At 50.1% G+C, this 17495-nt stretch overlaps 3 protein-coding genes across 3 annotated transcripts in view; 1 reads left to right on the top strand and 2 right to left on the bottom strand.

The window, feature by feature from the left end:
- Positions 1–308, top strand: part of OBSCN (obscurin, cytoskeletal calmodulin and titin-interacting RhoGEF) — a gene marked incomplete at its 3' end in the record, with an annotated part of 187985 nt that extends 187677 nt beyond the window's left edge. The window contains exon 119 of the mRNA XM_081996868.1: positions 131–308. Within this exon, the coding sequence (XP_081852994.1) occupies positions 131–308 (178 nt within the window). The remainder of the gene's footprint in view (positions 1–130) is intronic.
- Positions 309–5799: 5491 nt separating this feature from the next.
- CYP8B1 (cytochrome P450 family 8 subfamily B member 1) lies at positions 5800–7332 on the bottom strand (the record flags this gene model as incomplete). The annotated part of the gene is made up of 1 exon (XM_082014623.1): positions 5800–7332. One exon carries the CDS (start codon positions 7330–7332, stop codon positions 5800–5802), a length of 1533 nt encoding a protein of 510 aa, XP_081870749.1.
- A 2651-nt stretch (positions 7333–9983) lies between these two features.
- On the bottom strand, positions 9984–14357 carry ACKR2 (atypical chemokine receptor 2; the record flags this gene model as incomplete). Its single annotated transcript, XM_081996530.1, has 2 exons — positions 9984–11098; positions 14192–14357. The coding sequence occupies 2 exons, from the start codon at positions 14355–14357 to the stop codon at positions 9984–9986; spliced, it is 1281 nt and encodes a 426-aa protein (XP_081852656.1).
- Between the last annotated feature and the right edge of the window lie 3138 nt (positions 14358–17495).

Raw genomic sequence — 17495 nt, 5'->3', positions numbered from 1 at the left:
ATGGTGTCTGCTCTCCCAACAGCACAGTTGGTGCAGATCCTGGCTACTGCCCCTTCTTTCCCTCCATTTGCAAGGAGTCTCCTCACCCAGCACGATCCCTGACTGACCTTCTCACCTTTGTCTGCTCTAGGGGAAGGCCATCAGCCTCGGAGTGCCTCCAGAGCCCATGGCTCCAGGAGACGGGTTTGGACAACAGGCAGCAAGCACTGGTTACCTTCCCCACCACCAAACTGAGGAATTTCCTCACTGAACGGGAAAAGAAAAGGGGCCTGCTATGCTCCAAGTATGGCCTCATGATTGCACAGTGACGTGGATGCGGCGACAGTCATGAATTGTCTCTCTCTCCCTTTCTGCACTTAGTGTTTGGTACCAAATAGTCCTGCCAAGTTGCTGTGCATCAGCTGAGCTGGGGTAACTGCTCTCTGTGAGCACGATTTAGCATAACTGAGCAAATTGATCCACATATGTGCATTACCACAAGGTAAGAACAGAAATATAGACTGTTAACATGGCTCAGCTGACCAACGGTAACTTGACAGTACGTGTGTCACTTGGCTGCATGCTCCCAGGAAAGATTTCCGAATGGGACTAGCTACCAGCGCCAAGCAGCTTTGCAAACCCTGCCCTGAGGTCAGAAAGACTCCATGCATGCAAATGCTGGGCACTGACTTCTGCCCCTGGCCCCAGGACGTGATAACCAGACACGCTTTCAGATGTTACTGCACTGCTTATCCCACGGTGACCACTGCAGCAAGGTCTGAGTGACTGGTGGGTTTCTCACCTGCCTCCAATCCAAAAGAATTCAATGACCAGTTATGAAGGGAAAACAGGGAAGAGTGAAGCACTTTTGGGGGGCTGATATTAGACAGCAATGTATCTTCAGGCTTTGGATGTAGAGGTCCAACTAGATAAAGCCGAGCCTGAGCCTAATAGCTGACTAGATAAAGGTCCAACTAGATAAAGCCTGGCCTGAGCTGATAGCTGACCTTGCTTTGAGCAGAAGGTTGGTCCAGAGACCTCCTGAGCTCCCTTCCAACCTGACTTGTCTTGTGATCCTATGTCTTTGCCAAGTGCCAGACACAAGGCTGGAGTGGTCGGAGTCTGCTAGCATCCATCGGCAGCCAGGCTCAGCATGTTGCTTACCTGGCCAATCTCTCCACCATCCCCATGAGCCCGACCTGAGATTAAGCACGGGGCTAGAGAAGGGCTCTTCTAGCTGTGGAGCAACAAAATGCTGCAAAGGAAAGAGGTGTGTGTTATGTGTGTGACAGTGGTACCACAGAGGAGATTTTAACCAAGGCTCTTCATGCTCTGTGAGGAAACTCTTTCCTGCCCAAGTCACAAGAAACAAGCAGAGACAGTGTCTGTGAAAGCAGCCTTGTAGCTTGACTCTGTAGCACAAGGTGTGCATGGGGAGGGTAACAGCAACGGGGTTTTCCAGTAACTGATAAATTGCACATCCTACTCCTGCAAGAGGCCATGGCTTGCTTAGCTTTGAGAAGAGCTACTGTTCTTCCTGGAGCCCCAGTTGACCCTCCATATGTGGCTCCGTGTGGGCAGCCTGGCTCCTTCTCTCTTAGAGTCCAGGCAACTGCTCAATGAGCTGTGTGGCTCCACTGAGGGTCACCAGCTCTCCATGGGCACCCGCACTGTCATGTCTGCAGAGCTGACCAAGCTCCTCAAAGGTTTCAAGGTTTGAAAACACCACAAAACTTGTTTTTTGCAGCATGTTTTTGAAGACTCCCATTAAACCTAGCTGACAGTTACCCATCCTATAGGATCTTACAGTAACTCCTCACCTGTCTGACTGTACCTGCATCAATTTTCTTAAAAATGCATTAAAGAACAAACATGCAGAAACAACCTTTGAGAGGCTGAAGCTGCGACTTGGTGTATGGGCATTTCTGGGAAAGGTGTTCCCCTATGACCAGGATTCTGGCACATGGAGCACTTAGTTGTATGGCTTTTCCCACAGGCGGGGCTAAACCAGGCCTCTACAGAAAAGCCTTTTCTGAGCACACCCAAGCTGTCCAGCAGTGGTGCAAGTGGTTCATTGCAACCTTGCTTTGCTCCCCATCAAAACACGCTCCCCCATTCTGCCTGGCTTCACTGCGTTTGTATCGGTGCGTCCTGCCTGCCACAGGGTACTTCTGCATATGCTGTGACTCGTGGGAATCACATGGTCACCAAACAGTACAGGCAGCAAACGCAATAGTGACCATGACCTCGTTACGTGCCGATGTTGTACCACTAAGAGACTTTGCCACTCTGAAGTCGGGCTGCTCTCCTCTGGGGAGCGCACAGGCACATCTACCAGGAGATGTGTGACGGCAGCAGCGTCACTGGCAAATGCTGTGAGTTTTAATTCTTAAAAAAATCCTGAACTTTCATGTTCCTCTTTCTGATTCAAAATCTGCTTTCCTTTGCAATGGATGGTGTTAGCTGTGTCACGGCTTTGTACTTATAACCTCAGTGTTCCTTTGAGTTTCTCTAAGTGAATGATGTATCTATCGGTGCTGCTGAGTTTCTGCAATTTTCCTTACAAGCAGCAGTAAGTGGAGGCTTTCTCACAGCCGTACCTGGCTGTGTTTAGAGGAACGAGAACAGGAAAACAGTTCCTAATGCATTACAGTTTAAGACTAGAAGTGATGCTGTTTAACCAGGGGTGGTATTTTCCAACATTTAACCCATATTGTTCCAAACCTGAAGCGTGCAGCATCATGACTCCTTCCTTGCACAGTGTGCAGAGCAGGAATTGTAACTGAGAGCAGAGGAGCTTTCACTGTGCTGTGGAGAGCAGACACTGGCTCAACAGTCTGTCAAGCTCGGAAAGTCAAAGTAGTATTGTCTTCGCTGCACACTACAGAAGAGAAAACCAAGGTTTTAGGGCCAGACTCCACGCTCAGTTCTCTTGAGGCATAGAGGAGTTACACGAGACAGACACTGTGATAAGGTCTGCCCCACAACAAACTTTTCAAGACCCTGGATTCCTTCCAATTTAGCTTCTTTTACAAATCCAATAAGGTTTCTGTTGGCACAGGCTAGTTCTTTACTCTTGCTGGTACGCTTTGGGACGGAAAGCTCAGTGCCAGGGGACAGCTCATCTAAGGATAACATTTAGTTGCAAATTAACTCTTTTGGAGCTGCCACACTCTTCTGTATATGACTCAAATGAAGTGATTTTTTTTTTTTTTTGCTTCTCACAACTGCATGCACTTGAGCATGTCTGAAGTCTTTTATAGGCTCAATACTGTTTGTTTAAATAAACCATTCTGACAAGGAAGTCAAGCCAGATTTTTCTGCTGAATCATTATCATTGTCATTATTTTTATATCCCTTTCCCAAGCCCAGTCCACGTTTGTGCAGCACCCATCCCTCACCCCTCAGCTCTGACCTGGGATCCCCACAAGTGATAACCACAACTATAGGCTGTGCATTAGCAGTGAACAACCTCCACGCAAACGATCCACACAAAAAATCCTCTTGCTAGAGCCCTGGAGTGAGGACATCACTTGGCCAGGATGTCACTATGGGTCTCACCTGCCCAACTGTCACAAGGCATCCCTGGGCATGGTTTGGGGCTTGCAAAGATCAAACCATTGGCCAGAATGTGGAAAGAGCTCCAGCTTAACTCTTGGTAGCAGAGCAAAGAAAAGAACCCACGGGTGACAAAAAAGAGGTCAGAGCTGTAGAGGAAATGTGGAAGTCATGAAAAGGTGATAGATTTGTTAATGGGAATATTAATTGTCATAGTTAAGCCTTGTGCAGTTACAGGTAGTTTTTCTTTTCCTTGGCTCTGCCACAGCTGATTGACAGTTTCTGCCTGAATTTCCATCACCACAAGGTCTGGGCTAATCCCCAGTCTGGCAATATGGGATAGTTTGCCCTCAACGTGAAGTTACAACATAATCCTGTCCTTTGCAGAACAAAGCAGAATCTGGCTTTAATGTTTGGGGACACGTGAAAATGTTTGAGTTTCATTCCTCAGTCATGTATAATCTCCAAAGTCCAAGGTTAGCTTCAGCATTAAAATCAATCCACTGTCCCCTGCACAGATAAGGGTGTGAGTTAGTTAACTTCTGTAAGAATTGATGTTGCCAGAGCCTTCATTATTGCAGGACAAAAGCAAAGCAGAGCTTGTAGAGAAAAGGATTATCCTGCATTGGATCTGGTGGATAAAACAGATGTTTGGGGGCTCATAAGGTCGCAGTGCTTGTAGCCTGTAAGAGATTGAGGTTGTTTTCTCACGCCCCACTTTGGTTTTCTAGCCCCTTCCCGTCACTCCCATCCCAATCCTTATAGCCTCCTCAGGCTTTTGCAGAAAAATGGGGTGTATATTCGGAGGGGGGTGGCACTTTCCAGTAGGCATCTTCTGGGAACACCATTGGCCCATTGGGACTTGAGGATAGTGTGAAGGACCATCAAGATCCCAATCAGGCTCAAGCACAAGCTGGGTGCTGGGAGCTCAGCCCCCACCAAGGATCAGGCACCGCACCCCGGACAGCCATGCCCTCACAGGAGGGCAAACCTGTTCCTGGCCACCATGCAGAGTCCAAAATTTCTAGGCTTGTGCAATGATTTGGGTTGAAGCAGGGAGCTGGTTTGGTGCCGTGGGGGATCCTGGCTCAGCTGTATGTAGCCACGCTCCAGCTGTGTTATGGCTGGTGGGAAGAATCCAGATACGCATACACACAGACACACACAGAGCTTTTTTTTTTATCCCCAGAAACTGTACACAAGACACAGGGCTTGCTCAGTACATCCCACCTCTGCTCCCTTTGGGGATCTCATCAGGTACAAGAAGGAGACTATAGACAAGACAATTTGAAAACCCCAAGGAAATCCTTACATCTCTGGAGAGGATATTCATTGTCCTCTGACCTTTCAGGGAGTTACTACAAGCTGATGCCATCCTGCCAGTGATACTTCATGCAGAAAATGTGTCATCAAGGGCCTGATAATGAAATAATGCAGTCCCAATGCTGGCATGCAGCCGGGCTCACCCCCAGGCTCTCTGGCCACTTCACCTCTTTGCCAGCTCATCTGGCCTGGTCTTTGCTTGCACACCCGCTCCCACGCTCGTGCCAGCTGCCGGCACCACGGACACATGGGCCCTCCGACTCACCGTCTTGAATTTAAGGAAAGGAATTTAATAAGACAATAGGACAGACTGTGCTGGTCAGGCACAGGGCGTGACCAGACAAGTGTATGGACCAGCCACCTATCTACACACAATCAGCCCTTTTTACTCCCTTACCCATCTGTTTTCCTCCCCAAATCACCTAAAACCCTCCTTTTTCCCACCTTTGGTTCCTCCCCTAAACAACCCACGGTAAGTCTTCTGCTATCCCAAAATGCTCTTCCCCTGGACCCCATAAGATGTCACCCCACCTTGGCAGCAATCCTCCTTAGTCCAGACAGTGATCCAGAGAGCTGCTCCCAAAGACACATCTTGATGGGTCTCACACCAGGACCATGGGGCTGATGGCTCCTCTGGGACAGCCCTGGGAGGGACCCAGACAAGTTGCTCATTCCTCAACAGTCCTTAATTTGGGGTCCCCACCCCAACATTGTCTCTCTGTGCTCCTTTGCGAGTGTGCAGATGAGCTTTTATCACATAACCTAAGAACACCGGAGACGCAGAGCAGCAATATATGTGAAGGAGGTAAAAGGCACGATAACCGTTAAGCAAACAAGACCATATCAGTGTTCCTGCTGCACCAATCTGATAACCACAGGATCACGCAATTTATTTCACAGATAACACCAGCACAAACAACGCAAAAAGGACTTCCCAAATTAAAAGCGCAGACGGTATCTGAACCGAACATCGCGAACAGGCTGCATCGTTCCGAATCCCCAGCGGCTGATGTCTATCTCCGGGATCTGCTCTTCTCTGTTGACCAGCTCCAGGTCATAGTGACTCAACATCAAGAACACAAACAGTTTAATTTCAGCAGCAGCAAAAAACCGCCCGGGACAGATGGATACTCCTGCCCCCCAAGGCATGTTGAAGTATTTCAGCCTTTTCCCATTTTTGAAGAAATCTTTCTTGGTGCCGTCTGGGTTTACGAAGCGGTCGTACTTAAATTCATGAGGCTCAGGGTGGATTTCTGGGTTCATCTGCACAGAGATGTGTGGGAACAGAGCCACCCTGTCTCCTCTGCGGAGCATGTACTCTGTCCCACTGCTCGTCTTAAGGCTGGTGTCCTGGAGAACAGCTCTGACCAGTATTGGGGCTGCAATCAGCCTCAGGGTCTCCTCCAGAGCACTGTCCAGAAAAGGAGTCTGGTTTAACATGTCCCTAGTGACATTAATTGGTGGGGTCCCTGGCTTCGCTTCCTGGCCGTTCTCCCTTGAGACTTTATCTACCTCATCTTTCACAGCCTTCATAGCTTCTGGATGTTTCATTAGATACAAGAGGAGCCAGAAGGCAGTTGGGCCCGTATTGCCTTGAGATGCCCAGAGTAGCATAAACATGAAACGATCCCGCATGTACTCGGGGACACCATTTTCTGCCAGAAGCTGGTCTTGATCACTTATCCACCCACTGATATTGTCCTTCTGCCAGCTCTTCTTCACAGACAGCGTGCTCCAGAAGAGCCTCTTAAGGCGTTCAGCTTCTATTTTGTCCCTGCAAGACAACACAGCATAGGCCAGGCGAGGGAAGAGGCGGTCATACTTCCGAAACTCATGGAACAGTTGGTTGGAGTGGATGCGATCTTGCTCACTAGCTTTCTCCTTGTTATCTGCCCCTTGGTGTGGCTCAGTGCCATACAGAGCCAGGTACCCGGCCCTGAAGACGATGTTGTAGCAGTACTGGAAGAGGCTATCCTCTTGCCACACTTGCTTCTCCTCTCTTGAGCTCACATTGAAAAGCATCAGCTTCTGAAAGCTTGCCATGGTGGCTTGTGTCATGACAGTGAGTCCGTCTCCCATCAGATGCTTCGTGCTCGATGCGTGAATTATGCTGTGGTTGGCTTCAATGGTCTTGTAGCCAAAAACCCGCAGGACCAGTTTAGATGCAAAAGTCCTAAAGTCTAGTTTAGATCGTGATTCCTTCACGATGGCTCCAAAGCAGAAGGGGTCCATCACGAAGGTGAAGTAATAGCCTCCAATCAGCACTGTGAAAATATCCCCGTGTTTTCTCTGCATCCTTTTTAGAAACTCTGAACTGTCCTTTCTGAAATCCAGCGTGTAACCCAGCCAGGGAATGGTACCTTTGTCCAGAGGTGGCTCACCAGGTCTCCGTCTCCGAAACGCGCCCAGCAGGTAGAGCCCACCGAGCAGCGATGCGATCAAGGTACAGAGGATAATCACCCAGGGCGCCATGAGAGCTCTGCGCCTGACCGGAGCCAGGCTGGGGCAGGAACATGCTTTTTATTCCCATCCAGCTGCCGATATGCAGATACAGAGCTGACAACCTCTGTCCCCATTGGCAGCAAGAGTTTGCCTTTTCCCTGCGGAGCGCTCCAGTGTGTACTTCTCCCTTGACGAACAGAGAGAGATTTTTAAGGTGGAAGGTACGTTGTAATCAAGTTGGCGTTACCGGGCTCCTGTGTAAGGCGGATGGGTTTTGGCATGTGCTCTGCAGCAGCTTAAATAAATTTCCCTTTCTAGGCTGCATGTAGCCTAGTTTTTGAAAAAGAAGGTTCAGAGATTTTCTCAGTGATTTCTGTCTTTAAGACCAGGCTATAGACACATGCTGCAGGCTGAAAAAATGAGAGGAAGAGTGGATGCTGGAAATGCTGCTGGAAATGAGCTCAGGACCAAGGGAAGGGGGTTACAGCTGAGCTAATTTGATCTCAAAAGCCAGCAGAAGGAAAGGTCTCCAACATTGTGCTGTTCTCCAACGCACAGTGCCTGTTAAGTGCTTTGCCAGTGAACAGTGCAAGCACTGCTAGCCCGCAGGAGGGCAAAGCAAAGCAGGTCTGCTTCCCCCGTGAGCGCTGAGGGCTTGAATCAGTTGAATTTGCTTTGCACCAGACAAGCCCAGAGTCTGCAAACGGCCAAGCCCACCTCCTGGAGAGCAGCGGCACCCAGATGGACGACAGCACTTTCTTCTGTGCCGATGCGTGCACACCCGGTGCTTGGCAGCTACGAATCAGTCGTGTCCCCTCCGGCCAGTGGAGCACCCCTGACCCTCTGCCCTCCTGCTGCCACCTCTCTACCTGCCAGTTTTACCCATTTTCCCTTCTGCTTCTCAACCTCTCCTGCTCCCCACCCTCTGGATGGGGCTCGGGGACGATGCCAGGGACCCCGTGCCCCATCCGGCGCTACGCTTCTGGGTGCTGCCTCCCTGATCTACGCAGTCAAGTCACCGCAGCCTCTGCCCCAGCCGCTGGCACTTGGACCTCGCGGCACCCTCACGTTCTATGGAAAGAGAGTTAAGAAAAAGTATTTAATAAGGCGATAGGACAGACCGCCAGGAGCAGGCGCAGGCCACGCTGTTTACACACAACCAGCCTCTTTTATACCCTCCCTTTATTCCCCCCACTTTTGCCCTTCCCATGAGAATCCCATCATAAGTTTTGCACAGTCCACGAGCCCTCTTCTGTATGGGATCACAATTTTCATCTTAGTTTTTCACGTCCCAGCAGCTCTCCCCTTCCACATTCCCTCCCAGTGATCTGACCCATGAAATGAAGGCCACGTCATAGCATCAGCTAAATATTTATTCTGGATTTTTTTTTTTTTTTTTTTTTAAGGAAAGCTCCCAGCCTTACCACTTTGGAAACATGCTGTAGCAATATCGGCAAGAAAAATAACAGCAGTGAAAACAAATATGCCTTTCTAGATCAACTCAAAGCCCTTCTTGGTCCGGTAACCTTGTCTAGCAATAAAATTAAGATGATGAGTGTTTTCTCTTAAAATACTACTTTTATGTGTACAGTTCTAGGCAACTTCCATGCTCAATAGGTTTCCAGGCTGAAAAAGGCCCATTTAAGTTATTTGGGGTGAATAGTACTTTGAAATAAAGGTCAGAAAACTAATAACCTTGAACTTTAAAGCTACACTGGGTAATAAGGATTGGCTAACAGCTATCCGTGCTCTTATATTCAAGGCCATGCTCTCACTCTGTGCTGTTGCAAAGACAATATTTATGTTAAAGACGGTATCCATGGGTCTTTTTTATCTTGTCAAAATGGATCTTTGAGAAGGCAAATACCTCCACCTCTGTTCTGCTGAACCCATTGTTTTTTTCTCTTTCTCACTGGTTGTTAATGGTTTGAACTTTGTTGCTGATCGAACTGATCTCAAATCAGTTGATGATCGAACTGATCTCTAACCTATGTGTCCCTCGGAAAGACACAGTTTCCTGCTCAGCAGACCTGAGTGTGGCACAGCTCATTGTATGGAGAAACCCATCGCTGGTCAGACAACCCAGTTTAAAGGTGCCTAATTCCTCCCGTTGTCTCTCCTGGTAGACAAAGGGATGAGCCCAGTTGAGCACACCTGGCAGATGGCAAAAGCTGGGAGAAGCAAAGCCACCCCCCAGGCTGGGCTTCAGGCCACCCATGTCTGGCCTGATGGATTAGTGTGGCGAATCCATTCCTCAGCTCACACCATGAGCTGGAGGGATAATGGGACTTCTCGCTTCCACCAGACACTTTGGTTTCTGTGGGAGAGAAGTTCTGCACAAGTTTCAGTTTGCATTTTTAAGGGCACAAAATTTAGATAAGCTGCTCCTTCATCCACTAACGCTTCACATGCTCCAGACAGGAGCTGGGCTTCTTACATGAGCGTAAACCCAGGGCAATCCTTTTATAATAATTCCAGTTACAACAGAAAAAAATCCCACGCATACATTTCCAATCCCAACGTGGAAAATCCTCATCTCAGTACTGGCACTAAGATGAAACATCTGGTTATGTGGTGCTGTGGGCTCACACTAACTCCATCTCATGGCCTGGACCATGACTAAAAATAGTAAAAATAGAGCATAGAGGGCATACATGTAACATAAACAATGTAAATATTTGTCACGCATTCGCAATGCTCAACATTTCTATCTCAGCTGTGTATCTGCTGCAAGACTGGCTTGTCTCTGAGGGCTGGATGTCAAAGAAAGTGCTTCTCCTGAAAATGGCCCAAGGGTTATTCCATAAATATAACCTGAATCGTTTTTTCACAAAAGCGTAGAGCAAGGGGTTGAGACAGCAGTGGACAAAGGACAAACTCTCTGTGATCTGCATGGCGTAGTCCAGTTGCCTACTGCTTTCACAGGTCCTGATCACACCGACATCTTGCAGGGAGTGAAGGATGAGGACAATGTTGTAAGGAGACCACAGGACAAAGAAGGCACCCACCAGAGTAAAGACTAAGCAGAGTGCTCTCTTTGAGCCCGGCACCTGAGACGTGGTGAGGGCACATGCTATGCGGGAATAGCAGAACATCATGAAGAAGAAGGGAAAAAGGAAACCCAGGATGTTTTGAATGACCCGAAAGACAACTTTCCAAAATAAGTGTTTCTGGCCATAATCATGAGCGCACATGACAGTTTTGTTGCGGATTTGCCTTGTGCTGGTGAAGAGCCCATCAGGAATGGAGAGAAGTATGGAAAGGACCCATACCACCAACAGGATGAGGATGGACTTCCTCTGTGTCATGGAGCTGCGAGGAGAGCAAGCATGAACTATCTGCAGATACATGTCCAGACTCATGCAGCTCACAAAAAAGATACCACTGTAGAAATTCATGGTGTACATGGCATTTAAGACCGGGCACAATATGTCCCAGGTCACCCACTGAGAAATGTATAGAGTCCAAAAAGGAAGAGTTAGTAGTAAGAAGAAGTCTGAAACTACCAGGTTCAGCAGATACACCTCAGTCATCTTCTTTTTCTTCTTGACGTACATAATGAGGACAATAAACAGGAGGACATTCCCAGCCAACCCAACCAGGAAGACCACGGTGTAAAAAGATGGCAAGAATACTCTGCTAAAGGAGAGTACCTCTTCTTTTGTGCAGACGCCATATTGCAGGTAATCCTCCTCATCTAAGTATTCGTATGGGTAATCGCTCGAATTGGCAGCATCCAGCAAGGTGGCAGCGGTTGTTGTTGCCACCTTTGAAGTTGCATTTGACAAATGGCTGCCTAGGAGCAAAAGACAAGTGAAAGGGATCAAAATGTTGTTCCAATGCACACAGGAAAGGCAAACATCACATCATGGAGGGTTCTCCTCTAGTTAATAGGTTTAAATTTCTGCAACCTTCTGGTAAGTACTTTGTGTCCTGCACTCCTTGGCCTTTGCCTACGGCATGGGGACAGCTGTCTACACATATAAAAAAATAATACTGGTTTCCTTATTCTGACACATTAAAACTTGAAAGTAAATGAGCACGGTCTCCTCTAACATAACTCACCACTTCCTCCTAACACCACTGCAAGCTTTTGAGGAAGTTTCTGCTCTAAATTATGGGAAATCCACCTCGCTGTGAGCTGCTTTAGATTCACCCAGGTCGCTAATGAGAAAGCGGCATCTCAGTTCTCGGTAAAGCAGAACCTGCCACCAGCACCTTTATGTTGGTGGGGCTGCTCCCAGAGGTGAAATGCTGAGCATCTCGCTGCTCCTGGTAGGATGCTGACCCCTCTCCATGCCAAGTCTAGGACACCAAGCCATGGATTCTTGTAAAAGGTATTAGAAAGTGGAAAATACAGTACCATTGCATCATAGAATGGTTTGGGTTGGAAGGGACCTTAAAGATCATCTAGTTCCAACCACCCTGCCATGGGCAGGGACATCTTCCACTACATTAGGTTGCTCAAAGTCTCATCCAAGGTAAGCACATGTAGGCACAAGAATCAACTCCTGAATCAAGGTTAGAGGTAGAGGTAGAGATTTAGCTGGAAGAATGTTGCTGGAGTTGATCCTGTGTGAGATGAGGCATGGGTTGAAACCCTGCTGATTGAGGAGGGTGATGGCCGTGCAGTTGGCCGCTCCCCATGACTTCAGGCTGGTTGTCAGTGTTTAGACAGCTGCAGCCCAGATTTCAGGAAATGGTGACTGGAGAGCTTCCTACTTTTTGAGTCTGATTTTCAGAAAAACACAACCACACACACAAGAACACTACAAGGGTTTCATCTTCCAAAAGCCACCCAAACTGGGCAACAGCTGCCGCTGAAGAGCCTGTCTCCCACAGTGGGAGATGGGATATGCCCAAGCCACCTCCTGTCAGTACCATGAAGATTAATGGGGGTTTTAAAAATCAAGACTAATCTCCACGCTCTGACAGCAAAACAGGGCTGTCACAGGGAAAAAATAGTGCAAATAGCCCTCCACCACTAAAACACACCATTTTTCAGCCATGGGCAAAGCTGCCCACCTTCCCCCTGGGGCTCATTTTTCCAGCAATCCCAAAACAGGCATGGCTGTGTAGTTCCCTGCCTGCGGTCACTCTCGCCTTGCTCTCCTCAGAGATCTGTTTCTCCCATTGCTCAAGAGACCTGTAGCCACCGAGTAATGAGAAAATTAAGCTGTTGGTCCCTGGTTGTACTATGCAATCCAAGGAGGACATAGTCTGTGGTGGCTCTGCAACTTCTAGGGATGGCTCCCTCCCCACGAACACCCCAGGAAAGGGGAGCCCCTCCACCCCAAGTGGGTTAAGCAAAGCACCCAAGACTTGGAGTGGGGTGCTGAGGATGCCTGTGGGTGTGCAACCGTAGGGGGTGAAGCTGTGGACATACCTGTTGCAGTCCGATGTCTAAAACTGCTTAAATTCCAATTCCAGGCAATTCCAGGTGGCTGAAAAGAAAAGGAAGTTTGGTTTGGGCTGGATTTAAATGTTTTCTGCTGTCTCACCATTCTTTGGAGAGTGCTGCAGGATACTTCAGAGAGTGAAGCTATGGGGAGCAGAAATCTGCCATGGAAGAGTGCCAGAAAAAAGATTTTTCTGGGAATGAGCTTTTTTTTTTTTTTCTGTTTCATATTTGGAGGAAACTCATCCTTAGCCATATGCAGTTCTGACTGTACGCCTTCAAGAGGAAGCCAAAGCTGCCCACCCTTCTGATCACAGCAACACCCAGCAAAACTCCTAAACACCTCCCCCCACACACCCCCTCTGTCCCCACATCAGGATAAGCCATCCCCAAAATTTCCATTTCTGGGTCTCTTCCAGCCCACTGAGATGCCTTTTCTCCCTCCGTCTTCCCCTTTCCGTATCAACACTGGCACTGACATTCACGTCCCCATCCCATAGCTCATAGCAGAGAACGGACAAACATAATGTGGGCTGAGCTTAGAAATTAATCCCAAGCCTGCCGGCAGCACCGGCGCTTATGAGCTGGATAACTTCAAGAAGGAAAGAGAAGCTCTCCAGGTTTCTCGTGCAGCTTTGTCTACAAGCAAGAAGCAGAAAATGCACTTACAGAAGCTTCTTCTCCACCACGGGCAGTTCCCATTCTGCCAGAGGTTTGAATCAGGCTTTTAGGAACCTCTTTTACTTTTGTAAGAGCATGGGCAGGAAATGTGAGCTCAGTGTGACCTCGCTGGTTTTGTTTTGCCTTTCCTGGTGTTGATCAGCGGGTGACAGCGCTGGAGGAGTCATCTCCGTGCTGTGTCCGAGCACGTGTCCCTCTACAACATCTACAACTGGTGCCTGCACCCAGAGTTGGGCTTTGCCACTTGAGATACCCATCAGGACTGCAGTGCCTTCTGCCATGGGTGCCTCGGGGACCCAGCACCCCTCCTCCAGAAATACAAGCTGCTCTTGTATAGCTCAAGTCAGGCACCATGCTAGGGATGGCGGGGACCAAGGACCCATGTCAGCACAGCGTGAAGATCGCTGGTGGATCCCACGCACACCGGCATGCACAGGCTGCATGGTGAGACCACCCACAAAATAGTCTGAAGTAGGTTTTTCTGGCATGTGCCAGACCAGGGTCACCCAGACAAGCGCACAGACCAGCCACTTGCTTAAAGATAGCCAGTTCCTTCTGGCCGCCTTCTCTCCGTTTTTCCATGCACGCTTTCCCCCGTCCACCCTGATCATTCCCTTTTCTCCACATCTCCTCCCAAACAAGCAATCTGTCCCTAATTGCTTTTTCCCCTGTTGATTCTGGATTTGCTGCATCCCAACCCCAGAGGTGGCAACAAGCTCCCGCTTGTTTTGTTTTCCAAAAGCTTTAGTTAATGGAAACATCTACCATTGCCTGACAGATGGATATTAAGATGGCGTCCACGCTGCCCACCTCCCAGCTCCCCCAGGCAGGATTGGACCCGCTTGGTCTCTGCACTAAGAGACCCTGGTGTAGAAATCTGCATTTTTTCCAGGAAATCTGAATAAGCCACGTGCTGCCTGGATGCTGTAGGATCCCTGTCCCCTGCAAGAGCAGAAACGGCTACTAGCGGGGACATGGCCGGGGCCGGCGGGCACCGACAGCTCTGTGGGGACAACCACACGTCTTTGCAGGCGGCGGTGAGGCCTTGCAAGCGGTAGCAGAATAAAGGAGCTTATTGCCGTGGCCGACCGTGCAAACCGAGATCAACCACAGCAGAAATGGGCCAGGCCCCTGGCGCTGCCACAGGGATGTTTTGGGGACGGCTTCGTGGCACGACCCTTCGCTCGCCTGTCCTAGAGGTCTCTGATAAAGTGGTTTATTGGCATCAGTGAGCGCTCACCCTCCGCCTCGTTTCCCTGGTCTCACCACCAAACGGGGAACAGCCTGACCGTGCCAAGGCCATCCCCTCTACCAAGCCGGGTGCGCTTTATAAACGGGAGAACAGAGCAGCAGCGACGGTCACAGCTCCCCATCCAACCTGCCCCACGGTAGGTGGATTTGCAAAAAGAAATATGTTATTTTTACCCGTTGTTTGACACCATCAGCTGGTGTACACATGTGCCTGCAATTAAATGATGTCCTATTTTATATATATATACAGGCAACATACACATTAGCCGCTCGCAAAGCCGAGGCACCAGACATGCACGCAGGGACGCTACAGGTGACGGCAGTTTCATCAGCCCAGCAATTAAAATGAAGTAAGTTTTTGTTTTTAATTGAGTTTCTCCCCTGAAGCACATATTGCACAGAGCTGCAGGGAATTAAACATGCCGCTGACAGTGACTGGAGAAAGTAGCTTTCACTGCAATTTATTACAAGATTTTAACTCAATTTGGGAGCTGGTAATTGCCTTTTTTTTTTTTTTTTTTTTGCCTTTCAGACTCTGCAGAGCCCTAATGGCTTTGGCAATTAAAGAAACCAGATTACCAGTAATGGGAAACAGAGTTAGAGAGATACAGCGTTACTAACAAATGGTTATCTGAGCAATTTTCTTTTATGCTGCCGAAAATGCCGCGTGCCAGGGAGAAGCAGCTCTGCCTCCCCCTGTGCTCAGAGATGGGGGATCACAAACACCACGCCGGAGCACAGCAAAACCAGGCAGTGTTTTGGGAAGAAAGAAAAAAAAAAAAAAAAAAAGACTTTTCTTTCCTGTTTTGCTCCAGTGAGCTGCCCCTGGGTTTAAGGGAGGGTTTTAGGCACCTTTCAGGATCCCAGGGGATTTTTCCTCCTGCTCGCTTCAAGTCAGGAGGAATTTCTAGGTTGGTTTGGGGCTTCCAAATCCACGCCTGGCATACAGCGGCAGCCAAGCGAGCTCTGCTCGGAAGCTGAAATTTGGGTAAAAGTAGTTAATGGGACAATTCACTGTCAGAAAAAAAATCAGACCGAGGGAAAGCCGGACGCTGACTGTGCCCTAGAGAGCTACCGCCCGCCGCCGCCGCGTGGCTTTATACCAACATCAGAAACTTCTGAAGCCAGAAGCCGCCCCGTTGCCGAAAAGGCTGGAGGCTGCTTTGCCATCGTGCCGATGACGGCCCTTTCTGGATGCTGTAGGATCCCTGTCCCCTGCAAGAGCAGAAACGGCTACTAGCGGGGACACGGCCGGGGCCGGCGGGCACCGACAGCTCTGTGGGGACAACCACACGTCTTTGCAGGCAGCGGTGAGGCCTTGCAAGCGGTAGCAGAATAAAGGAGCTTATTGCCGTGGCTGACCGTGCAAACCGAGATCAACCACAGCAGAGATGGGCCAGGCCCCTGGCGCTGCCACAGGGATGTGGCACCCCTTTCTGGGGTGAAACAAGCCGCCCAGCTCAAGCCGCAGCCTCCACGTGTTGTAGAGCCGACGCGAAACGCGCCCGTTTCGGGCACGGCCGCGCCCGGCTGCCCGTTTCCGCGTTGCCCCCCCACCGCCGCGCCCCCTAGCGGTGCGCCTGGAGCCACCGCCTCCTCCCCATAACTCCGCTCACCGCCGCAATGCAGCGAGCCCCCACGGCAACGTCACAGCCTGGCCCGCCTCCCTGCCCTAATAAGGACTCGGCGTCAGCGGCCGAGCGCGGGATTGGCTGGCGGTGGGCGAGCTTGCCGATAGGCACGCTGGGAGCTGTGGTTCGCAGTCTTGGCCGGCGGACGCCTTAGGGCGGGGGGCGGGGCGAACCCGACCAATAAGAGCCGGGGGGCGGGGCCAAGAGCGGCAGACGCCGGCCGGTATTGAGATCTGTGAGGGGGAGCGGCGCGGCGGCGGCGGTGTGGTGAGGGCCGGGGTAGCCGGCGACTGGGGGAGCGGGGGATCCGGGATCTGGGAGCCGACAGCCGCAGCGAGAGCTGCAGCGGGGAGACACCCCGGGGGAGGAGGTGCCTGGGCCAGACCTAGGGGCAGAGGCCCTGTGTGGGTGGAGGCGCCTGGGCCTGCAGTGGGGCTGAGGCGCGGTGTGGGGACCTGGGGCTGGGGTAGGGCAGGGGCCCGGTGTGGGTCTGGGCAGGGGGAAGGTGGTGCCCAGGGCCGCCCCCTTGCTGGGAGAGGCGCTGGGACCTGTCACTTTCCCAGCCGCCTCCCTCCACCCGTGTCAGAGCTGTCCCCCGTGCGTGGCATATCCCCGTGTTGTCCCCTGCTGTGTTATCGGCGAGGTCAGGGCAGCCAGGACCAGGACGTGCGTTTCAGCTGGCTTCCTCTGCCCCGTGCCCACCCCGGCCTCTGCGTGAGCTGAAGGTCGTGGAACCCTCTTGGAGTGGGCAGTTTGATTCACTTCTTGATATTCCTTTCTTGTGTAAATCTCACCTCCGGGTGTCTCCACCTCTCCTGAGTGACGAGGTGCTCTCATGTTTCCTTCTCCGAATGAGTCAGGCTAAGATATAACTTATATTTAGCAAATCAGGGTAATTGTAGTGGGTGCAGAGAGATCGAATCCTTTGGCCTGCAGAGGAAATGGTTTGCATGTTTAGTTTAAAAAGCAGTCATCCCGCTGAAATGGATGTGCATAAAATGCTGCTTAACTGGGGAATACCGCCACATTTGAAATGTATCTTTTGTATGTGTTTACGAGCCCATGCTTAAATTAAATTCCTGTTGGCTTATTTCAAGAGCTTGGAGTACTTCCATGGGAGGCCGAGCTGTATTTTGCTGCTGACCATGTTGATGGCAAAACTGGAATGAGACCGGTAGCGATTTTTCTAGCAGAGACCTTTGTGATGTTGCTGAGCTAGTTGGAATAGCAGT

The sequence above is a fragment of the Phaethon aethereus genome (assembly GCF_964289735.1).
Source record: "Phaethon aethereus genome assembly, chromosome: 2".
NCBI classification, from domain to species: Eukaryota; Metazoa; Chordata; class Aves; order Phaethontiformes; family Phaethontidae; genus Phaethon; species Phaethon aethereus.
The sequence above is the reverse complement of the archived record's forward strand: the minus strand, read 5'-3'. Positions and strand labels throughout refer to the sequence as shown.